This window comes from Barbus barbus (assembly GCF_936440315.1).
Source record: "Barbus barbus genome assembly, chromosome: 13".
In the NCBI taxonomy this organism is placed as follows: domain Eukaryota; kingdom Metazoa; phylum Chordata; class Actinopteri; order Cypriniformes; family Cyprinidae; genus Barbus; species Barbus barbus.
The window spans coordinates 9,742,486-9,768,089 of NC_136741.1; the positions used below are offsets into that span (position 1 = coordinate 9,742,486).

Consider the following 25,604-nt stretch of genomic DNA (forward strand, 5'->3'; position numbering starts at 1 on the left):
CTGATGAATTATCCCTACTAAATCATCAATTTTTTTTTTTTTATATTTGCTTGCGTTATTATCTTTAAATGATTATAAAGGTGCCACGAAGAGCTTTTGGAAAGAATAGCAAAAAGAACAACCATATTAGAATCTGAGGTTGGTGTTTTAACTGTGTATTCTGTAACTATTATTTACTGCTGCATGATGTTAAACAAAATCAGTGAATTACTGACAGATTAATATAATCCACAGAATTAATGTTCATGTTCTGTTTTGCAGGTTCGGTCTATCATATGGCAGCTACTTGAGGGTATCGACTATCTTCACCAGAATGACATAATTCACCTTGATATAAAGGTTAACAAATAAAAGTGTACCACGAAATGCTTTTACCGTTTTTAACATTTCAGAGTCGAGTGACTATACAGTATGTGTGTCTTTCAGCCTGAAAACATCCTCATGGCAGACCAAAAAAGTGATCACATTCGTATTTGTGATTTTGGCAATGCTTTGAAAGTCAAACCAAATGAAGAATTGTACTGCAAATACGGCACACCAGAATTTATTGCTCCTGAGATCGTAAACCAGTCACCCATCTCCAAATCTACAGATATTTGGTAAAAGACCATCGCTACACCTACCTTTTTGACTGATGGTTAAATTTTATTCTCTATATTTTCTAAAACTATCTTTCTCGCCACAGGCCAGTTGGTGTCATAACTTACTTATGGTATGTATCTTTGTAGGTTACACTTCATTTCGATAGTCCACTTTATACATTCTTCTAACTATGCTTTTTCAATAACATGTCAATTAACTCTCATTAAAGTATTAGTAGACTGTTTGGTTAGGGTTAGTAGACCTGCAAAGTTAAACTTAATGTCAGTATAGCAGACAGTCTACAATTACTCTAATGACTGGTAGTTGACAAAGTAAGTGTAATTGCAAAGTTACTTATAGTTGGTAGAATGTCTAAAGTGGATTATCAAAAAAATTAAGTTTTTTTTTTTTTAATTTTTAACCACTTTTGCATTTAATGCTAGGTGTGAAATTATGTACCATGTCTTTTTCATTCATAAAATTTACAGCCTAACAGGAGTTTCTCCATTTGCTGGAGAAAATGATCGTGACACTTTGCTGAACATCAGGAACTATAATGTTGCATTTGAGGAGAGCATGTTCAAAGACCTTTGCAGAGAAGCAAAAGGATTCATCATAAAGCTCCTTGTAGCAAGCAAACTGTAAGTGTTTATTCCACCTCATTTAATCTCTGAGGTAAATATGTCTGACTTTTGTTATTGTCATGGAGCTATGAAGTCTTAAATTTGTTTAATCATTTGTACTTTAGGAGACCTGATTGCACAGAATGTCTTCTTCATCCCTGGTTCAAGGTAAGATGGAATATCAAACAGGCTGCAGTACTTAATGCATTTTTTTTTTAAATTCAAGCACCCTTTAATTAATCACTTTTGGTAGCTTTAACCTACCTGTTCTGGGTCACTATATGTTTGCAGAGATGTTGTTGGCTTGAAATGTATTTTTAGAGCACAATAATTTAATTGACATTTTTTCCTTAGTCACTGGTAAAGGGAAAGAGTATCAACACAACATTACATAAGCAAGTGTTAGCCAGACGGAAATGGCAGGTAAGCAATTAAAAACCCATATATTAAGAAAAATAATAATAATTATAAATTAATTATAAAAGAAATGACATTGTTAATTTCTTAACTGTTTTTTATGTCTGTTTCAGTGTTCACTCATTAGATACAAATCTAAAATGGTGATGAGATCTATGTCAGAGTTGCTGGATGACTCTTCAAGCCATGTGTCCCTTGCTGTGCCCAGAAACCTTAAAGATGGTTCACCACCTCCATCGTCATCCTCCAATTCAGAAGAGGACATCGATGAACTTCCTTTCATCCCTATGCCTCACACAATGATGTTCTCTGGATCAAGGATGTCACTAACTGAGATCCATGAGGATGATGTCGATGTCATTAGAGGATCCAATGAGTCCTACCAAAAAAACATTAATCAGCTGGAGGACATCACAGAATGTCAGACAACTGATGGACAGAAGGATGTAGACCACCTGGACATTGCAGAAAGGACTGTGAACTTGAAAGAATCATTGGAAAGGGGTTCCAGTGTAGAAGCTGAACAGGTAGCAGGCAAATCCAGAAGATCGCTAATGCGAAAAGGGAGTTCTGCTGATAGTGCGCTTCTTCTACAGATCACACCTGAAGATGGTAATATGAACGATACTACAGAGGAAGGCCAAAAGCACATAAAAAAGGCAGTTTCCATGGAGCTGCCACACAGGAGCAATAGTCCAAAGACAGGGAGGATGAGCAAGGAAGATTATGCTCTAAAACTGGATCTTATGCGGCAGAGGTTGCTAAGGGGAGGCACTGTTGACAAGAACATGAGTGGTCTTCGTGGCCCCCTGCTTGAGACACTGGGTGTTGATAATGAGAGGCGAACTGCTTCTTTGGATCGTAACTTTAGATGTGCCAAGTTGAGTGCTTCAGAAGTTCCTCGGGCATTCTCCTCTGACTGCCCTGAGGATACTTGTTCAAATACTGCATTCAGGGATGGAAACTCTGAGTCAATTTCACTACATAGGAGATCTGGAGCCCCATTAGAGATTCCCTCAATTTTTTCTGGGGACCATAACTTGTTGGAAGCCACATCTGCTCTCTCAGAACAAAAAAAGGATGGTCCAAAGCCTGTGTTTCCAAGAGAAATTTCTTCCAAACCACCAACTCCAGACATACAAAATAAACAGGCATCTAAGGAAGAGGCTATTGGTGCCATGCAAATTATGAATACATCTCAACCTGCATCTATATTAAATGACAGTGATAAGAAGGTAAAGATGGAAGAGCACGTGTTCTCTGAAGACTGTGTGCCAGGAAAGATAAATAAAAGTACTGAATCTTTTCTTGATATACTTCCACATGACATATACTCAAATTATTCCAGTAAATTGTTACCCACCCCTATCTTGAAAATCTCAGAGCCGGATATTCAGCCTACCACTGGACATGCAGTTGTTTATGCTTCTGCTTCCTCTGCATATCACCCAACTCTCAGAATTGATATTAAAGATATTGATTCAGAGGAAATTTTTGAGGCAAGGTTTAAGAAGAAGGAATCATCTTTGACACATGGCCTAAAACGATTGACAATGACCAAGTCTGAAGAAAACTCACCTGTTCTCCCACGGAAATCTAATGAAGAGGTTTATCGACCTCGCCCTGTGGGTGCCCCATTGGAGTTTGGACCTAGAGGATTAAAGGAAAAATCCAAGTCTGTCCAAGACCTCAGGGAGGTGGAGAAGGAACCCGGCCTAGGACTTATTGGAAGATTCTCTATGTGTGCAAGGAAACTGCAACCAAAACAAGGGAAAGAGGAGACCTCAGATGCTGTAGCTAACAGACGACGTGTTACCTGGGCAATGGGACGTAGCAAGTCCCTAGACAAAAAAGAAGTTGAGATAGGAAGCTCTGATAACACTATGGACACAGAGAAAGAAAATCTTGAAAAAAATAGTAAGAGGGTTGCTGAATCACCTGTCCTTGCAGTGCGACGTAAATTTGAATCTAATGTTTCAGGAATATTTGATAGAGTGCATAGTAAGTCAAAAGACATTAAGGATAGGGAAACTAAACCTCACGGAGATGAACAAACTCTAAAAGAAGAGAAGCAAGGCATAAAGAAAATCAGTGATTCCCCAGTTCTGGCACTGCGAAGAAAGTTTGAGTCAAAAGTATCTGGATTTTCATTAAGAAAACAAAGTCAGTCTGACAAGAGTGAGGGAGAAAAGGAGGTTAAAAATGAAGGACAGAAAACACCTTTGTTCTCTCGTCATCGCTGCTCTCAGTCTGATGGGCTCATTCACAAGAGTGTGAATAATCCGGAGAACCAAGTTCCCTCACAAACTGCTTCTACATCATCCAAAGAGACACTGATCTCCACCTCTAGTTCACACTCTATACAATCCTCTCAGAGTATGTATTATTGAGGTTTTTTTTGCAATACATTATTTTTCAGTGATAGAAAACTATTCCAACCCTTATTGCTAAGCATGTTGCTAAGTATACTGTACTGTAACTAGTGTACTGCATGTTAAACCTTGGAACCTGATGTATGCAAATGATGAAGACATTCATTACAAAACTACATTAAAATGATTCACTGTTGACAGCTCCTGAAACTGACACCAGGTCTAGGTGGGACAGATGGGGTTTGTCTAGAGGCAAGAGAGACAGGACACCATCAAAATCAAATGCACCTGAAATTCCGAGGGAAGGTAAAAAAAAAAAATAATAATTCATTAAAATAATTATACTTCTGATATGTAAAGTGTAATTTTGAACAACTTCCACAGTTTTGATCAGCAACTCCAATTAACACTTTATCCTTTTTTAACCTTTTATTTCAGATTTTCATCCAGTTTTCCATATTACACTAAAGGATCATGTTTTTCTTGAAGGAAATCCAGTGACTCTTAGTTGTCTTCCAGCTGGTAGTCCTGAGCCAAAAATATTATGGATAAAAGGTCTTTTTTCATTCAGTTTTTTCTTTTAATTGTGAAATTAAACTTCTTTTAGTAGTGTTTCAACAATTATCCTTTCTTCTTTGCTCATAGATAAGAAACCTTTGGAGATTAATAACAGAATGAGCTTAGTGGCCTGCCCAGATGGAAGGCAACTTTTGATGATCATGGAAACCTCTAAGAAGGATTCAGGAATATATGAATGTGTCGCCTCTAATAACCTGGCCTCTGCTACTACTTCATGTATACTGTCCATAGCCTGTAAGCTCTAGAAGGTTGCTTATTATTCAGTATAGCATAATGTCAAGCAGATGTTTGGGTGTTCTCACATTTTGTTCATTACTGTATATGCTAAACTTGCAAAAGTTATTTTCTGATCCATATTTTGTGTTTATATCACATTTTAAGGTGTTCCAAAACGACCAGGAACCCCAGAGATTCCACAGATATATAATAACACTGCTCTGGTGCAATGGAAACCATCAGACTCCAAAGTTCCTTGCACGTACACACTTGAGAGGAAATGTGATGGTAGGGAATGTCTAATACATCTGACATATACTGATTTATCCTGTATGTTTGTGTTAAATATTATTCTCTTTTTAAAAGTGTTCTCCTTGCCATTCATTGTGTACAGTGATTTCAAATTTCACATTTTTATCTGTAGGTGATGATAAGTGGGTGACTGATGCTACAAGTGTGACTGATTGTTTCTACAATTCCTCTGTACTTCCAACTGGTTCTACCATCCAATTCCGTGTGGCATGTTTAAATAAAGCGGGCCAAGGTCCATACAGTAATGTATCAAAGGAAGTGAGAATTAACGTTGAAGGTACTATGCATGCAGTTCAGTTGTACATCATTAAAACTGATAATTTTTCATTGTTCTGGTAATATTAGCTTTTGTTTAAAGATTGAATGAACTGAATATGTGAATTCATAATTCTTTCCTGGATTAAGGAAATACATTTCTGTGTACATAACTCCTACTTCTGTTCTGCAGTGCCACCGCTCCACCAGCCTGCTGGTGCTATTCCTGCACAGTCTGGTGATGTCACAAATACTTCCTCTGAAGTGCCCATTTCTCACTTTTGCTCAAAGACGTCAATCCCTCCTCTTGTTCACCCCAAGCCAGCAAACATTATCAACACGGTTCCCCTTCTTACCCAAACCCGGACTCTATCTGCAAGGTCATACACAGCTCCACCCTCAATAGGCAGATCAATTTCCCCTGTCCCTTCGTATGTTCCAGCCACTTGTTCAGTTGCTTCCTCCCCTATCTCTCCTCCTGTGATCTTGGTCAGCAATATCAATCCAATAGGAGAAGGAGCAAGCTCACCCACACCAGAGACACCTATGGAAAGAGTGGTATCCTCCACCATAACTGAGACCACTTTGAGACAAGGAGTTCCTCAGAAACCATACAGCTTTTTAGACGAGAAATCCAGGTGAGATTATAAAATGAATTCCTATATTTGTTATTCATTTATTTATTTAATTTAATAATTCTCTGTAGAATTATACAGTTCACAAATCAATTATGCAAGCATTTTCACACAATTTTTTGACAGGGGTCGTTTTGGAGTGATACAGGATTGCAGAGAAAACTCTACAGGCAAGATGTTTATAGCAAAGATTATTCCCTATGATCAGCAGACCAAGCAAGCGGTGATAAAGGAATATGAGATCCTCAAGTCCCTCCGTTGTGAAAGAATCTTGGCCCTGCATGAAGCCTATATCACACCTCGCCATCTTGTACTCATAACAGAGTACTGCACAGGCAAAGAGATCCTGTATAGTCTCGTTGACAGGTGTGTATTGGTCCAGTATGGTCAAGATTTGATAGATTATCTATTATATTTTAACTGGGCTGTGAAAATGAAGTTCAGTGTTCTCAGATGACTCTTGTTTTCTCTTCCAGATTTTGTTACTCAGAAGATGATATAGTGGGTTTCATTGTGCAGATCCTTCAGGGTTTAGAATATCTCCACAACTGCCGAATTCTTCATCTTGACATTAAGCCAGACAACATCATGGTCACCAACCTCAATGTGATTAAGATCATAGATTTCGGCAATGCTCAAAGGTTTAACCCCTTATCCCTCAAACAGTATAGCAGAGAACTTGGGACTCTGGAGTACATGGGTATGCACAACATAGAACCTGTAATTTCTCTATATAATTATTTAAAGTATGTCTATTCCTGTCTTGTTGACATAAATCTCCTGTTTCCTGCCTTCTTCAAGCTCCAGAATTGCTGAAAAGGGATCTAGTAGGACCCCCAGCTGACATCTGGAGTTTGGGAGTTCTTTCCTATATTATGTAAGTGCAGTCTATAAAGCAATTAAAGTTGGCATCAAACAGAAGTTGCAACGAACTTTACTATTGTATTGTGGTATAATTTTAAGAGAAGCAGTAACATGCAATAGAAAAAAAACATTCCAGTTTAGAACATATTTAAGCTTCTTTTACTTAAAACTATTTTTGTAATCTAATTTTAAGCCACTTTGTTTATACTGTAGGCTCAGCGGTAGACTTCCTTTCCAAGACAAAGACCCAAAACTGACAGAGAGCAAAATCCATGCCGCAAAGTTTGACTCAACTAAGCTCTACCCAAAGGTTTCCCAAAGTGCCTCCACTTTTTTAAAGAAGACATTAACTGGCTATCAATGGTGAGTATCAATAAAACAACCTAAAGCCAGATTTAACTTAAGTTAAAACTTAACCCTTAAGTACAAGGGTTTTTAAACTCTTCCTGGAGCCTCCACCACATTACACATTTTAGATTAGGGGTAGCTCTTGGAGGGTTAACTGTGTGCAGAATTTAATTCTAACCCTATTGAAACACAGTAGTTTGTGTCTTCAGGATTACTCAAAACTTCCATTCTTCCTGAAGCAGGGATGGAACTGAACTCTGCACTCCAGGAGCAGGGTTGGCTACCCCTATTTTGAATGTTTTCTCTATTGAACACACCCAGGCCAAATGATAGAATACTCTTTTTGAATTTGAAAACAGTTTCAAAGTCTTTTATGTTTAAATTAGCACTGTCTTTTTTTATTCAACATTTATATAGTAGATATTATGTTTGTTTTGTTATGTCCTTAGTTATGAAGAGTAAATATAGTAGATATCCTAATAACTGATTTTATGGACTTTTCCTCAGGTGTCGACCCACCATTAAGGACTGCCTCAATCATTCATGGCTTCATGACTCATATCTTAAGAAGCTGCGTCGACAGACCTTGACTTTCACTACTACACGGCTCAAAGAATTCCTGGAGGAGCACCAGCGCAGATGTGCAGAGTCAGCTACTAAACACAAGGTCCTCCTGAGAGTCTACCAGAGTGGGTCTTCATCCCCAGCCTCACCAACCAAGCCTAGTTCACCAAGCACACCTATCAGTGAAGAAAAACATTGACTTTGAACATAATAAGGTAATGAATTCCTTGAGAGCTGGAAAATGCCTACTGGAAATTATACCCAGGGGTTTCCTTGATGACACCAGTAATATGAGAACAAAATAGATTCTGTCTCACAAATAATAATAATAATAATAAAAAAAAAAAACATTGACTATTTGTCAATGGTATTGATAATAGGAAAGTTGGTTGCTTGCTGTAGATAAGTAACAGTTGTTTCAAGGTGATGGACATTACATTAGGAGCAATACTGGATTTAGTTAACTTTGGATCCGTGATTGTACCAGGATGAATGTTTTTATAAAGCATTGTCATTTCGGTTTTTTTTTAGATTTCTTTTTGGCATTTTTTGCCTTTTTTTGATTGGGCAGTGTAGATTTTGACAGAAAGCAAATGGGAGAGAGAGAGGGGGATAGGATTGGGAAAAGTCTGTGAGCCAGGACTTGAACTCGGGACACCTGAAGCGCAACCACATCACGTCAGCGTGCTGCCCACGAGGCTATCAGTGCTGACATCATTTTGTTTTTTAATGTAGTTTGCTACATGTGATGCATCCATTTGGACTTATGTTAAACCTAAACTGAGAATTATGTTAAGAATTGCAGAAACAGGTACAGTAATTTCGGCCTGTTCATGAAGAAGAATACAATAATACTGTTTTCAACATTTCATAGAAACAGATTTTCTTGTCTTCAGTGTAAAATACTGACTTGTCAGTGTTTTAAATATATAGCGATTAAGTAACATACTGTTAAGCTTCATTAAAGTTTAGAAACATATTATGCTCTGGTGTTCCAACTTGTTTCATTTTTTTTTTTTTTTATAAAACCTTGTCAAACCAAGAATGAAAATGTTCTCCTTTGTCTGTAAATCTGGTTGATGTACTTTTACATTTGATTTTATATTTGGAACTCTGTAAATCGCACTGTTTGGCATGCCTTTCAATACAATGTTTTATTTTAGATTTTTTTGCTGTAGTTTTTGTAAAAACCAAAAAAAAAGCCAACAACAATAACGGGTAAGGGTACTGTGATAACGTACGTATATTTACGTGTTTTTGATTCTTGTGAGAGACTTTCTCCTTTCTAATGAAGTATTCTTTCAGCAGAATTCAAAATAAAATGGAAAATTAAAGACACAAAATGGACACCATTTTTTGACAGATGGGCATCTTATGACTTTTTATTTAATTATTTACTTTTTCTTTTTTTTTAAAAAGGGACATGTTTACTGCTACAATGTCATCATTACCCTGAAAATGGTTTTATATTACATATTAGCTTTGATATTATTGCTGACTTTCATGTAACAAAATTATGAAACTTCTAAACTAACATTACATTTTTGCATCTATAAAATAGAATGTTCTGTCAATCTATTCTGCAAAATATTAAAGATTATAAATACTATAAAAAGTGTCCCATCCACATAACATACAACATACTTTCTCTTTATCAACATTCATGAGTGAGTTGTATTACTTTCATTTAATAGTACTGAAAAATGAATAAAAAATAAAAACACTGTGCATCTTTATAACACTTCCAATGTCCATCTTGAGTTTACAATGACACTTGCTTGGTACTGCGTTCTGTTCCAACTGGATATTTCATACTGACAACCATCAGGTTTAAATCATGACGTTTTTCACACATCCATATATATATATATATATATATATATATATATATATATATATATATAGTATTCCCCTCTTTTATACTGTCCTCATGTACTGTATGTGATCATTTCTACAGCACTGTCAGTTTGGCACTAGTCTTGGCTTTCCCTGTAGTAAACCTGACTGTCCCACTCATGTCAGAGCTGGTTTTTTTGAATGTCAGTTTGTGGACAGTCCCTTGGTTCTCTATTCGGATATCGGGCCCTGACTGCAGGGTCTCTCCATTCAGTGTCCAGATGGGAGGCTTGATGAGGGTCACAGACACTTCACACTGGAAGCAAGCCATTTCAGGAGCTGTCACTTCCACATCCTCTATGTCCTTCACCACTAGGATAGACTGGGCTGTGAAGTTAAACAGAAAAAAAATGCTTGAACTGTGAATATTAATGCTGTGTGTTTCATAATATTGACTTAATCATTTGTGCTATTCTATTAGCACACAAAAGTCATTGCTATATATAGTCAGCAGTTGAATTCACACAATACTCACCTTCCACCATCAGCTTGGCTGTGGATGTGTGCTCCCCAACCTCAATACTATAGGTTCCCTCATCCTCCAGCGCCACCTGGTGGATGACAAGCTTATGATAACAGCCTTCTTGTATTATTTCCATGTTTTCTGTGGATTCCAACTCTTGATCCCCTTTGTACCAGGTGACATCACAATTTGCGGATGATACAGTGCATTCTAGAATGACTCGATGTTTTTCCAGTGCTGTACGATCCCTGAGGGGACGGACAATGCTTACAGGAAGCTCTGTGAAAATAGATATGGACAAAAGATTTTTGGTTGAATTAAACTGTTTTTATTCACTATGAAGGCAGAATCATATTCAGTTAAAGTACACCTTTTGTACAATACCTTCAACCTCAAGATAAGCAATTGACTCCACTTGTTTCGAAACAAACTTGATTTCTCCAGAATCTTCTGGCTTGACGTTGCATATAAGCAGGAAGTGCTTTGTGCCTGTTTAAAAGGTAAAATAAAAATAACTAATTTCTTTTTCAAGTATCATTTAAAAGTCTGATATTGTACACAGAAGCACTTTAAAGCAAGATTAGTCGTAGTTTATCCACATAAGTTTATCCTCACCCTCTGTACGAGTCTTGATGGTGCTAGTGGAGCGTATCCTGTTGCCATTTTTGTACCATTCCCCAGGCATATCTTCCATAGACAGCTCACACATAAAGACAGCATTCTGGTCCTCCTTAATCCAAAGATCCTCCAAGCCAGTTATGATCTCTAATTCATGTTCTGAGCACAATGTGGAGAAAATTTTAAAAACTTTTAGCAAAGATCTAAGGGATTTATTTGGTACCGAAATGTGTATTGCTTTGTGTCATTCACAAAAACCATAACAATAAGAAAATACATATAGCCAGTTTCGGTTTCATGCCAAGTTTAAAGTTCAGATAACCTTCCTAGATTTGTGGTAAACAGGGTGCAGTGAACCTCTACTTTATTGTCTGTCTTGAATTTTGAGTGGAAAATGTCTATAGTGTCAAATAAAATCCTCTCTAACCTCCTGAGACCCGGGAAAAAGTTTTAGGAAAAAAATTGTTTTTTTTCATGTCATTGTAAAAAAAAAAAAAAAAAAAAATTATATATATATATATATATATATATATATATATATTTATTTATTTATTTATTTCACTCATAAGTTATGCTATGCCCTCGGTAGAGAACATTGGGACTCAATTTTTTAAATCATCAATACATTTTTAGTTTTCAGGATTTTATTAAAAAATTTTTTACCAAACTTTGTATAAAAATTATTCTCAACTATGTTATTACAGAATGATTTGATATACCATTTTTCTTTCTGCAAAATGTGTGTAAAATGGCCATAAATGGTTTTTCTCATTATATACAATGTATCTATAAACTAAATCTAATTTGCATATTAATGTGTTTTTGGGGCATCATTTAATGAAAACAGAAGTGTAATAATGGGAATAATAACTGACAAGATATAATAGACATAATAATATATAATGTTTCATAAAATATTTAAATATTTCCCTATTCATTAGTTGTGTCTCCCAAAATGCGTAATAAATATGCTTTTAGTCCCAGATGAGGACATATATGAAATCAACGTCCTGTTTCGTAACAGGTCATATTCTGATTTGAAACCCCATAACATTTTCCTGAGATGTTGATTTATGACACACAGTTTAAAAATTAGACAGATTTAAATGATAATTACAAAATATTATCATATTTCCATAAGAGTGTCACTAAATTAATATCAGACATTTTTGAAGACCAAGGAGAGGGAGCAGTCATGGTGAAACATCCAAACATTTAGTATCTCTGAAAAGCCCTGAATGTGCTCTGTACAGGACATCCAGACTTAAAACTGTGGTATGTATAGTCTCAGAGAAATTCACTAAAACACAATCGGTTTTGGTCTCAGAACAACAGGGGAATTTTACCGCTAGTGTGCATTTTCTCAATGTTTCCAATAAGCAACAAGCTGGGAAAGAAATGAAGAATAAAGTGAAAAAGCTTACCATAGACCTCAAGTTTACAGGAAGTGCTGAGGTCACCTATTTCACAAGAATAAAGGCCTGAGTCACGGATGCTGCATTCCAAGATCTGTAGACAGCGTTTACGTCCCATGGAATAAATCCTCAAAGTCTTACTGGATTTAAGCTCCAACCCATTCTGCCGATCGATCCATAGTGAGAAAACAGCTCAGTAAGAAAGAATGAAAACATATTTAGGAAGGTACTGTGGATTTTTTCCCATATAGGAGTACCTTTAGCCATCTGACGTCCACATTTGGCCTAGACAACTCACACTCCAAAATGACTGGAGATTCCTCCTCAAACCTGACATCAAACAGCTTCTTAATGATCGCTACTGGTGTTTCTACAATGTAATGCAAAATGCTTGTTATTTTTCCTGGATATGTAAAAAACAAAAAACTAAGATCCCCTAAACTTGGAAATATACTATTAGTTTTAGTTTTTTAGTATTAGTTTCATATACCCACCTTTGACTACCAGTCTGGCAGTAGTTCTCAGACCTTCTGCAGAGAAGACGATGCTACCAGTATCCTCTAAGGTGAGATTGGAGAGGGTGAGACCATGTACTCTTCCATTGCAACTAACATGCCAGTTGTTATTGGGTTTGACGCGCAGACCATCTTTTTGCCACACACCCTGCACATCAGCATGAGAAAGTTCCACCTCGAAGGATGTAGTCTCTCTCTCAAACGTCTCAATGTCCATCAGCCCCTTGCATATGACAATCTTCCTCGCTTTAAATTGTAACAGAGCTTATTTAGTAAATCTTAAACTAAATAAAAAAAATTATCTTCATGTATAAGCAATTTCAGAACTGTTAGGCCAAAGATCAGAAATAGCTGATCTTCCAATTGAAATGACTGCCAAGTTCTTAGGTGCATTATTTTATTTAATATCACCAACAGATTGTATATTTTTTCAGCAGAATTATAAATAGTTAGGCTAAAGTACCAAATATTTGAAAATTGGCCACTTACGCTCCACATTGAGTTTGACCTGTGTACGGTCATGGAGACTCTCACAGCGGTAAGTGCCACGATCAGACAGGCTGAGGTTAGTGATGGTCAAGATGCGTTTGCAGCCATTCTGGGTGAGTTTATGTCTGGGTCCTGGCTGGATTACCACCCCCTGCCTCATCCACTGCACCTCTCCAGACTCCAGACTCACTTCTGTCTCTAATATAGCCTCTCCAAACTCTTCAGCCATCACTGCCTCCATTCTCTTTGTGAACAACACCTGTGCCTCTGCATGTAAATGTAAAAGTTTAGTGTTACAAAGCCATGAATTTACAAAACAAGTTCTTTAACAAGAAGTATAAAACTGAAGTCGGTATTTGCTGAAAAAGTCCCCTCTAATTTTTGTGTCAAATCTTGATCATTGCACATATTAATTTTTATTTTAGAAATAGATGATAGTATATGATAGTAGATGATAACAGATAATTTTCTTTTGGGTGAACTAATCATTAAAATGAATAATTTATTTACTTACCCTGGACTTTGAGGCTGGCTTTAGAAATGATACCCTCAGCCTCTGCAGTGATCCGAGAGGAATCCAAAAGCTGGACCTTCCGGATTATTAGAGTATGGCAGAGGCTGTTCTGTTCAATATGGTAGCGATCACTGGGTTTGATGGGTTCTCCATCCATGAGCCAGACCAACTGAACATCATCAGGTGAGACCACACACTTAAAGGTAGCATCCTCACCCTCCATGACTGTGGTATTGTGAAGTTCTGTGAGGAATTCCACCACACGGGGCACTGCAAATGCAAAGCAAGTGGATAGTATTGAGTGTGTGTGTGTGCTTTAGTATCTTTTTGTATCTTCAGATGTTTCACACTTACATTCTACCCTTAATCTGGCGCTGGTGCAGTCATCTTTGGACTCACAAGCATACTCTCCAACATCTTCTTTGGTGAGACGATGGATTGTGAGACTCCTCTCTGTCCCGTTGGCACGGATAGAGACGCGACGGCTGGGAATGATCTCCACTCCATCCTTCTTCCACTGGACATCTGCTTTGGCCTTGCATAGCTCACAGCAAAATGTTACCATACCATCTTTATGGGCCACTGTGTCAATCAGTGGTTTCACAAATTTAATACGCATGTCTGTAACACACACAGATTACATGGTTATTATTTTATGTTAAATGAGTTGCAATGCTAATGTGACTTTGCTCTGTCACAAGCAAACGTTTGATTCCAGTTACCAACCTTTGACCAGGAGACTGAAGTGCATCTCATCTGTGTTCGCATCACATGTATACTCTCCACTATCAAGTTTCTTTAATGGTTTGATGGTGAAAGTGCGGGTCAGACCCAGGCTGGCTATGTGGAAACGTTCATCACTGACTGGAGTCCAGTCTTTATGCCATCGCACTATAGCATTAGGTCTGGAAACCATGGCAGTAAGAGTGACAGCCTCTGCTTCATAACCAGTGACCAAGTTCACTTCTTCTTTGTTGAGGAACTCAACAGGAGGCTCTGGAGATTAATACAACTCATAAGGCATATAAGGTTTCATTATGTTTTTCAGGTAAATGGGCATATGACACAAAGAGTATCCACAATTAAGAAAAGTCTAGTTTAAAACAGATGCAAAGAAATGTAAGCCATTTTCTAGAAATGATTCATTTTAATAGTTAAATGTGGTGTAACCATCAAGCAAGTAATAGCATCTCTTAGTCATAATTTTCAAAAACATTTAAAAATATATTTCTGAAGTTAGAAAGTATTTTTTTTATAAATATCATGAATTATGAATTCATAAATATTATTAGGTTTTTAGGTTTTAGTCAGACCACGTGACAATGTACAGTCCAAACTAGCATTGCCTTGAAAATAAAGGTAAAATCATCAATTTTCTTTTCTTTTTCTCCTCAATATTTCTGCAAGGTAGTTAGACCACATGACTGCGTTGGTCACACCACATGATTTTAAATCGGTGGACAAACTTTAAAAAATATTAAAAAGTAATCATTAGTTAATGTAATTTTAAAAACATGCAGAAGAGGTATATTTAAGAAGAAACAATGAGTGTAAAGTCATTGACTCAAACAGCAATGTATTCTTCATAAATCAGACAAAATATATGTCATAAGCCCCTTGTTCTTAAACACATTTATTATATTAAGGAAAGGAAAATAAATACAGTACCTTGAACTTTAACAATGGTTATCATTTGGTCATCAACAGCATTACACCTATATTTCCCAGAGTCAGAAAGGAGGATGTTGGACAAAGTCAGTTTCCGGAGTGTTCCATTGCTTTCAATATGTGTGCGGTCATCAGGGACCAATGGCATATCATTAAATAGCCACGTAACTGGTGCACTGGCTCGAGAAACCTCACAAGCTAAGATGAGATCATCTCCTGTCACCATTTCCTGATAATCAGGATCACCAGAGTTGCCAATGATCTTCACTGATGGCTCTGAGTTCATCAAAAGTATGTTATTATGACTTTTGTTTGCTTTTGGGATCATGCACAGGTTCACATCAACACAACTGAAAGACACTTTTTACCTTGTACTGTGACATGAAATGAAATCGAATCATCTTTAGCATCAAGAATATATTCTCCAGAGTCCTGCAGCTCTGCACAGAGAATGACGAGTGTTCTGAAGGCACCTTCCTCCTCTAAACAGAAGCGTTCATTCTCCTCAATAGGGCTTCCATTTTTATACCAGTTGACTAGACCATTGGCTGTGGACAGCTCACACTCCAATACAACATCATCATATAACGCAACCTTGTGCTCACTCTTAATCTGATCTTTATTCAGGAGTTTTACTGGTGCCTCTGGAAGAGATAACGATAAAGAAAAACTAACCTTCAGAAAAAAAGTACTAATAACTTTGAAAAAGACTAAGAAATAATGGTTTACCATCATACCAGTAATTTTGACTTTAAAATCTATTGTGTCATCTATGGCATTGCAGGTATATATCCCAGAATCCTTCAGAGTTGGAAAATGGATAGTAAGCTTGCGTATGAGGCCATTCTCCGTAATTGTGATGTTGCTGCTCTCTTCCACCTTCACTCCATCTTTCATCCAGCACACCTCTGCATTATCACGGGAAACATCAAGCTCTAGGACTACAGGTTCACCAGTAAAATTTTCTGTAACGCTGCCTGTCTCCTTGGAACAACAAAGTTTAACAGGGGGCTCTGTGGAAAAAAATATCATCAGCAGAATTTCATTTAAAAAAAAAAACAATACTTATAAAGAATATTAACCCCCCTAAATCAATAAACCCCAATATTAAACCTCTATAAGTCTAGAATAGAATATAAAGAAATACATCAAACGTTAGATAAGAGAAAAAATATGTTTCTTTCCTACTTTCCACAAACTACACAAAATTACCTTCTACTTTCACCCAAAATGTGACGGAGTCATCTGCAGTCTCGCATACATATTCTGCAGAATCATCAATATTAGCACAGGGAATCACCAGCCTGTGGTAAATCCCATCATCTTCCAGTTTCAAGTTATCATTCTCTTCCACCTCCATGCCATCACAAAACCAGCAGACTTCTGCATCTGCTTTGGAGATCTCACAGCTCAGGACCAGCTTCTCAGAGCTCAGTATACACACATCGACCTCTGACACTCTTGGGGACACAATGCGGACTGGAGCCTCTGGGTTTAGAAGAGGTGCATAATGGTTGACAAAACATGAAAAAAAATACATGCTGCTTGTTTTTGAAAAATACTATAATGAGGAAAAGGTTATTCCAGCTGTTTATGAATACAACAAATATTTGGTTTAAATAACAATTTAATTAATGACTACAGAAATTACTTATTAATAAACAGCCATACTAATTAATTAAACAATTGTTTGAAATTAAATGATTAATAATTAAAAATCTTACTTAGAAATAAAGTATAAAACAGAGATAAAGAAGTGAGAAAATCACTTGAAACCTATCCTTTGATACTTACCCGTAATAATCAGCTGGAAAAATACTGAGTCACCGCCTGTGTCGCATACATACTCTCCAGAATCTCGTTTGGAAGCGCAGAGAATGATTATTTTCCTGTATGGGCCTTCAGCACCGAGTCTGACATTCTCACTTTCCTGGAGCTTTAGGCCATCTTTAAACCAATGAGCCTCTCCATTTGATCGAGATATCTCACAGTTCAGGACAACCTCCTCAGAGACATAACGCTCCATGTGGATGTCATCTTTTGGGTCCACAATTGTAACTAGAGGTTCTAGATATGAGTCAGTCAACATCATCAGTTAATTTTTTTTTTTGTAATTTCAGTGTACTGTGGCTCAACTTAGATTGTACAGTGATGGAATATAAACATATTAAAAACATTCTTCATATGCAATATGATTCTAGAGAACCAGTATTTCGACTGTTACCTTTAATGTTGACAGAAAACAACATGGTTTGGTCGCCTGCTTGGCAAGTATACGTCCCAGCGTCTGCCAGCGCCGCTGATCGGACTATAAGTCTTTTCATGGTGCCTTCAGACTGAATGGTGATGTTGTCTGACTGAAGAACCGCAACTCCATCTTTAAACCAGTAGACAGGTTCATCTGGTCGGGAGAGTTCACACGTCAGGACCACAGGGTCAAGTTCCATAGCGCTTTTCTGCTTCTCTTCCTGCGTAATCTCTTTAAACGACACAGGTGGGGCTGATGGGAAAAGAAGAGCATTTTAATCATTTAGAATAAAGAAGATGGCTCCTAGCTCTATTGTCAGCTTGGCATTGAAAAAGGTCAACATGTGACCGAAACGTTTGCCTTTTATTCAGTAAATTGCTCCAAAAATCATCTCGCTTGTGATTCTCTTTGATGTTTGAGAGTGTGCTGACCTTCTTCAAGCTCTTACTATTTCGGAAACTTTTTTGGTCTATGCACCTCATTTGGATTATTTTGAAGGCACGGTGAGCCTCTGGCTGCTTTCCAATAATTTAGAATAACCATAAAATGTAATACACACAATATCTGGCACAGAATATTCAGCACTGTCAAATTCACATCACACGTGCATGCATGCCTATTAATAATGACCCATTAATAATAATGGCTTACATAATTCCTTCAATGAATAGCACTAAACAATGCACACAGCATGTGGTAATAAACAGTAAAATTATAATAAACAGGGCACAACTATGTCTTGGTGAATATTTAATTTATTTTATATTTAATGTTAAAATTGTCCAGCTCATCATTTACGATTGTAATGTTGTACTAGGAATAAATATTGCGTATAGTTTTTACCTTCAACATTTACATTAAATGTGAGAATGTCGTTGTTTGATTGGCATGTGTAGACTCCAGAATGAAAGTACTCTGCTGACTGAATGATGATCCTCCTCATGTTGCCATCTGATTGGATATTCAGACCTTCCTCTACATGTAGCTCCTGTCCATCTTTGAACCACCGAACATTGGCAGTGGGATGGGACACCTCACAGTACAGCACAATGGGATTTCCCACCTCAGTGGTCTTCTTGGTGTCCATCTCTGACATTGGTAAGAATTTCTCTTCAGGTGCTGCAAAACAGGACATAGAGAATTTTCTGTGAGACTGTCAATGTCGTAAATCTTGAAAGTAATGCAATTAAGTATTGGTTGGAAATATAAGTGCATCAATCCGAACATTATACGGATTTCAAATTAGCATGAAATGAAAATTTTCCCTATCCATGCATATAATACATGCATATTGATCTTATTGTAAAGAATTTGTCAATGCATATGTGTCAGGGTTTATTTATTTTTTTTATTTTCCCATATAAAGTTTAATCAAAATACCAAAACTTGAACTTTCTGTTAAATTACAGATATCTGATGACATATGCAGGTTAGCTCCAATCATTTCATCATTTCATTTCATATTTAGTCAGACATGGTGACTGAAACCTAAAAAAAAAATTGAATCACCCATGTAAATACTGACCTTTAATCTGTAGGGTCGCTGAATCTCGTACACCAGTGGCAATGAAGGTGATTACAGCTCCATCGTACACATTAGGCACTTGCTGAATCCTTAGAGTGTGTTGGTTTTTTGACTGAGTGATGGAGAAGCGTCCACTATCCTGCAGCTGCTGGCTATTCAGGAACCATGTGCCAATCAAGTTAGCAGAGAGCTCAATGGAGAACATAGCATCCTCCCCCTCAGTCACCACAGCATTCTTCAGAGGGGTTTTGATCTTTGGACCTGGGACTGCAGACAATAAAATAGAAGATGAGATCAGATGAGAAGATGAGAAGATTATCTCATGATATTGTGCCACTATAATGTACATGTACAAAAAAAACCTCTTTTGTCATTCTGTACTATGAATATTGTAGGCTCTTATGACAAATTGCTTGTGATTGTCAAACCTAATCTCACTGGAGACATTCATGTTCTTTACAAACCTGAAGGGTCTTTTTGGTAAGTAGTACCTGCCACACTTATATCTCTACCTTCTTTTTATAGGTTTCTTATGAGTGATGTGTTTATAATGCAAACTATTTTTGACAGATTGATATTATAGAAAGTTTGTAAAATGTTTATTCTTACCTAGATGTACTACTTTGGGAAACTCCACATGTCCACTTCGGCCATATTTATTAACACAGCAGATACGGAAACGGTAATCACCCTCACAAGGCACGCTGTCACCCAGGACCTCAGCAGAAGTGGCTGTCTCTGTTGTCAGGCATCGCTGCCACTCCTGAGAGCCCACTTCCTGACGTTCTAGCACATACACTGACTTAGTAGAGTTTTGCAAGTTAGGTGATGGTGACCAGGAAAGGATGGCACCATTTAAACAGTCAGTGTGCATTTGGACACTCACAGGACAGATGGGGGGGCAGTGTCGAGCAGCTAAATGAAAACAAATTAAATCAGATGCTAAATATTAAATTCCACACATTAAATATGTTATTTTCAAAAAGATTTAGTAGAATTTTTTTTTTTTTTTTTTTTTTACAATAATAGAACTTGTGCATCACAACGCCATGTGTGTATTCTCTTACTTTTGACTCTGAGTTTGGAGCTTGTTGTCGATCTGCCTGCCATAAAGGTGATCGTGCCTGAGTCTTGATATGATGTATTGACAAAAACAAGGATGTGGGTTTTGCCAAAAGACTTGATAATGGTTTGATGTGTTTCTTGCAACAGCAGTCCATCTTTAAACCAACAGATATCCATATCATCTTGTTCCACCTCCACAAAGAACGCTGCATTCTCTCCTTCCATCACCTCTAACCTCCGTGGAAGTTTCTTCACAATTGTACCTAACAGAAAAATAAGTAAATGAAATTAGACAGATCTTTCTATTACATATGTATGACACAAGTTATATTATTATTTTTTTAAATATTTTATTATCACTTTTAATTTTATTTTATTAGGTAATAAAAAAAATGCAGCTGGAAAGCACAAAATATTGTTTTATGTTTTTATTGTTAATTTTTTAATGCTTTTGGTCATTTTTAGGCTTGAGTACTAAAGCGTTAACATGTCAACTTCGATAGCCCTAATAAGACCTATTCTCTCTGTACCATACCTTTAACTGCCAATTCTGCAATAGTCTTTCCACCATCAGGCATCTCGCACAGGTAAACTCCATCATCATCTGCCCCAACATTTTGTATGGTTAGTCGTCTCCGTGTTCCCTTCTGTTCCATGTTATACTTATTTCCTGGCTGCAGCCTCTGATCCTCCAGGTACCATGCCGTGGAAAAGGATTCTTCTGGAACCTCACATTCCAGAACAGCAACATCCCTTTCCCTAACCTCCGCATCTTGAAGAGCTCGCTTAAATCGGACCGGAGGCCCTATAAATGGAAGAAATTTACCATAAGAAATGTTTTAATTTTTATAGTAATTGCAGTTTGCTAAGTGATTAAAACAAGTCACACTGCAGATGCACTGTGAAACAACAAAGTTTTATTATCTAAACACTGTTCACATATCTATAGATATGCACTAAACACTTTTAAATTATACATTACCTCAACTGGGATGTGGCAGGCCAAGGAGAGTAAAAAAAAAAAAAAGGTTGTGGTCATGCAGTTACTAGGAAAGGACATAATCCTACAGGCTTAATTGCACCTTACAAAGCGTAAGATATGCCCCATTGCATTGTTGATAAGATTGCAGTGATGCTGTCACTCAGGAATGCACTGAGCTCTGTGGCTTTTCTCACCTTTCATCATGCATTGACCATTGGTCAGTATCCATCGAATACATTGCTCAGTGCATAACTTTACAACTAAATATATCACCACAAAGTCAGACAGTCACTGTTATATTATGGTCATAAAGAGTAAGGAATTCAATACAACCAATGTTTTATTAACTTATATTGAGAATATAAACACACAAAAACACATTATTTGTTAGAACTTGGTATATCAGTGTTATTAATATGCCATAGTCACATATTTTAATTATATGCTAACTTTAAGTCTTAAAGGGGTCATATGACGTTGCTAAAAAGAACATTGTTTTGTGTATTTGCTGTAATGCAATGTGCTTATGTGGTTTAAGGTTAAAAAAACACATTATTTTCCACATACTATACATTATTCCACACACTATACAGCTATCCAGTGCGTTGTGATTGGCAGAATCCCTCAAGTGTGAGACGGAAATGTTAGGCACCTTACCATATTGTGATGCTGTGTCCCGGCGTGACGACACATAAACAAAAAATCCCATTATAAACGAGGCATTTGTTGCATCCAGTGGGGACATAATTATTTATTATTATGACTTATACTGTCTTTTTACGCAGCGCAATGCAATGCGACATTATCAACATAAACCATAAAAATGACCATATCTGCATTTGTGATTGGAGAAACGACAAACAACAAGAGCTACTCTACACTGTTCAAAACTTGTGTTTGAATCGTCAGTGGCAAATTCTTTAAATAAGAAAACATACTTACAGGCTGTGAGTCAGAAGCACCAGACTGTCCTTGCTAAGTTGGAATTGCTCCACTTTATAGAGACTTTGTGCATAGCTGTCAGGCTACTCACAGGTTCAGGAAATAGTCCTCCGTAAAATGCGCTGCACACACTCTAATATTTGGGTTGAACTGTTCTGGAACAGTGTTGTAAATACAACTTAACCACTGATTTCTAGTTGTGTCCCCTTTTGGAAGTCCAAACAAAGTACTTTCGCTTTCACAACGAAACACAGCGTCTCCAGGACATGGCGCCGGCGACAGAAACCCTACTATAGCGAGAATAATAGTTCTGCCTTCTTTCTTTGCATATATATTTGGGCGGTGTTTTGCAAATCTTCCCACACCGTGACGTAGACATGTGGGGGCATGTTTGAATGAGCTGTTTTAGGTGGGCGTGGTCGAGTCTTAACTTTTATAGAGAATATTTCTTTGGTTCTGAGATTTTAGTCTTTGCAACTTCAGGGATCTTATCTATGCACAAACAGCTTGTAACACTCCAAAGAGAAAGAAAAACTGGAAATCGCATCATATGATCCCTTTAAGCACACAGCAACATATATTAACCCATAATGGGAGATAATGGTGATATGACAACTCACAAAACAATCAAGACAATATTTTTTTGCCATATTTTAGTTGTAAGATTCTTGGTGAAGAGGTAAGAATGTTTTGATTAGTTCTCTGAACTGTCAAGAGAACCCAGAGACATAGTTGTTTGATACAGATATGTTAGTAATTAATCAAACATAGTTGACAATTAAAAATGGAGTTACCTTTAACTGACAGTTGCACAGCACTCAGTGTGTTTCCCAGTGCGTTTGAGGCGGCACATATGTAGAGTCCTGTATCCTGTTGCTTACAGTACAGTACTTTCAAGGTGTAATACCCCTCTCTATCTTCAAAAATGAGAAATCGTCGACCCAGCACAATATTCTCTCCATCTTTCTTCCATACAATCTCTGGTTTAGGCTTTCCTGTGACATAGCAACGGAATTTGGCATGTTTACCTTCTGTGACTGTGAACTTCTTAGCCTTCGACACATTTAAATAAGGCTCTTTTGAGTGTTTGGCTCTCGATTGGTGTGGTGAGTAATGGCCATTGGTGTAGCCATTTGTCTTGCTTCCCTCTCTTTGTTCTGGAATGGGCTCTACCAGGAGCACAGCTCCAGTCATCGCTTCTCCGTACGTGTTGACTGCTTTGCACATGTAAACGCCTCCATCTGGGGCTCTTGTTCTGAAAATCTTCAACTGGAACCAGCCACCATCTTGCTGGCCCACATGGTAGTGGGAACTTTCATAGATCTCATTCAACTGTTTACCATCTTTCTCCCAAACCACCTGAGGTAAAGGCTCACCAGACAGCTTGCAGGAGAATGCAGCATCTTCTCCACGATCAACTCTTAAAGAAAGAGGTTTGATCAGAAAATGAGGCTTGTTGTCTTGGAATGGGTCTGCTTTCTGTACCATCCCACCCTGTTGTTGATTCATAATGTTGATTTCTTGTTCTGGTGGAATCACGTTTACTTCATTTTGTTGTGTTGGTGGTGGTGGTAGGGCAGGCTGTGTTTGCTGGAGCTCTTGGGGCTCTTCTTCCACTTTAAGCGTTGCAGCTGCATATGTTTCCCCAATGTTGTTTTTAGCTCGGCAGATATACTGACCAGCATCTTCCAATGTCACCCCAGAGATATAAAGGCTGTATACCTTGCCATCTTGAGTAATACGGTAACGACCCTCCAGAAGAATAGATTCGTTTTTCCGCTCCCAGATCACATCTGGTTGGGGATCTCCACCAATCTGACATTTAAGAACAGCATCTGTTCCACATTTCACCAATACTGGACGCGGGTAACCAAGCACACGTGGAGCACCTCCAAATACATCCATATTTCACTTATTCTGTATTATTATTGGAATTAGGAATGGCACAAATATCTGTGGCACATACCCAGCTCTGGAAAAACAAAAACAAAGTTTTACACTTGTCATCATTTTTCAATCTGACATTTGTAACATTCCTGCTATTATAACTCATTGTGAGTTATGAGTTTACCCATTGTGTTTTTCTCTCTCTCTCTAATTTGAGGACTTGTGGCTCAATGAATCACTAAAGACATTTTATAGATGGTTATGACGAGACATAGTTACATAAAGACAAGTTAATAAACAAATACATAAAACTTTGGCTAACAAAAATTTAATAAAAACGCAGTGCAAGAACTTTCACAACCGTGACAAATGTCAAACACTCCATTTTATACATTCTTTCTGGATCCAGTAAAATAAAATGTTACAACAACCTTCCTTCACTCTCTCTCGCTCTCTCTCTCTCTCTCTCTCTCTCTCTCTCGAGTAAATGTTATATATAAATTTAAATAAGAAAATTCTGAATTTAAATGCTCAAGATTATGTTGTCCTCCATTTAAAAATTTACAAAAGAATATACAATTTACACAAAATGCACAGGGCATTCATATGGATGCACATGGCATTCACTCAAGAATTTCACTCACGAAGGCACACGTGCTGTGGTGATGTGACAATAAAAGTGATTTGATTTGATTTATGGATATGACTGACATTAGGGCTTTATTCCAGTGTCACCGGATCAGTTGCTGTCAACGATCTGCTATCTGTGTTAATGATAATACAAGACCTGGTCAATTATGTTTTTGAGTAAGAATGTTTGTTCTACAGTTTTTTTTAACTGTTCAGTACAGTATTATAGATGCAGTAGTACACATTTTAATAACTGTCGTAAAGCATTTTTCACTATTGCAGTGAGACAGTGATCATTTGAATGTAGTGTAAGTGCATTTTTCAATACTGCCACTTTTCAAAATTACCACACCAGTACTACATTTAAACCACTGCAGTTACTTTTTTGTAATGGTACAAAACAATGTATATACGTATTGTGAACTTTATGTGGAATAGTGAGACATTCCTTGCATAAAGGAAGTCCTCTTACAGCAGTCAAGATAACTCCAGTCCCCATTCCCTACTTGAGCCCAGACAGCTGGTGCTGTTTATCAGGAGGAAGCATTTAAAATAGTCTGTCCAAATAAAGACGCGGGAGAGTTGGCCATGTGCAGCACAAGACAAAGCATGTTCAGATGAACTACTCTGGCAAACACCCATAGCTTCAGGATTCATCACTTTTCTATATCAGGGACTATACATCAATATACCATCACCGTATGATATTTATGAGAGCAGTATGTTAACATTCCCCTACTAAACATGAATTTCTGTCTAATAAAATGTTAAATGAATACAAATCCATTTAACTTTGCAAATTACATTTCATTCTATGGCTGCTTTTCTATCCAAGTCTGTAGAGAATACTTTTACTGTTTAAAGGACATTCATACATTAAATGTTTTTAATTGTTGGTCAGTTTACACGTTTTGTTTGTTCTTTCACATCTCACTGTTTTTAGTGTCTTGTACCAAAATAGGCTACTATGTTGTCAACTG

General features: G+C 37.3%; 2 protein-coding genes across 2 annotated transcripts in view; one reads left to right on the top strand and one right to left on the bottom strand.

Moving 5' to 3' along the window:
* The window catches only part of LOC306879179 (striated muscle preferentially expressed protein kinase-like), a 68,962-nt gene extending 59,844 nt beyond the window's left edge, over positions 1-9,118 (top strand). The window contains exons 20-38 of the mRNA XM_079431980.1: positions 81-138; positions 262-339; positions 427-599; positions 686-712; positions 1,071-1,223; positions 1,331-1,373; positions 1,560-1,628; positions 1,736-3,998; positions 4,196-4,300; positions 4,433-4,549; positions 4,640-4,807; positions 4,955-5,077; positions 5,214-5,378; positions 5,550-5,994; positions 6,118-6,357; positions 6,468-6,691; positions 6,793-6,868; positions 7,069-7,218; positions 7,711-9,118. Of these exons, the coding sequence (XP_079288106.1) occupies positions 81-138; positions 262-339; positions 427-599; positions 686-712; positions 1,071-1,223; positions 1,331-1,373; positions 1,560-1,628; positions 1,736-3,998; positions 4,196-4,300; positions 4,433-4,549; positions 4,640-4,807; positions 4,955-5,077; positions 5,214-5,378; positions 5,550-5,994; positions 6,118-6,357; positions 6,468-6,691; positions 6,793-6,868; positions 7,069-7,218; positions 7,711-7,966 (4,933 nt within the window). The 3' untranslated portion in view covers positions 7,967-9,118. The remainder of the gene's footprint in view (positions 1-80; positions 139-261; positions 340-426; positions 600-685; positions 713-1,070; positions 1,224-1,330; positions 1,374-1,559; positions 1,629-1,735; positions 3,999-4,195; positions 4,301-4,432; positions 4,550-4,639; positions 4,808-4,954; positions 5,078-5,213; positions 5,379-5,549; positions 5,995-6,117; positions 6,358-6,467; positions 6,692-6,792; positions 6,869-7,068; positions 7,219-7,710) is intronic.
* Positions 9,119-9,718: 600 nt separating this feature from the next.
* On the bottom strand, positions 9,719-24,012 carry LOC306878901 (obscurin-like protein 1; the record flags this gene model as incomplete). Its single annotated transcript, XM_079431490.1, has 21 exons — positions 9,719-9,990; positions 10,139-10,405; positions 10,511-10,615; positions 10,742-10,903; positions 12,169-12,322; positions 12,417-12,529; positions 12,654-12,920; positions 13,164-13,430; positions 13,678-13,947; positions 15,346-15,621; positions 15,714-15,989; positions 16,083-16,358; positions 16,558-16,833; positions 17,140-17,412; positions 17,570-17,845; positions 18,437-18,712; positions 19,119-19,385; positions 19,728-20,033; positions 20,186-20,446; positions 20,719-20,988; positions 22,902-24,012. 21 exons carry the CDS (start codon positions 24,010-24,012, stop codon positions 9,719-9,721), a joined length of 6,021 nt encoding a protein of 2,006 aa, XP_079287616.1.
* Between the last annotated feature and the right edge of the window lie 1,592 nt (positions 24,013-25,604).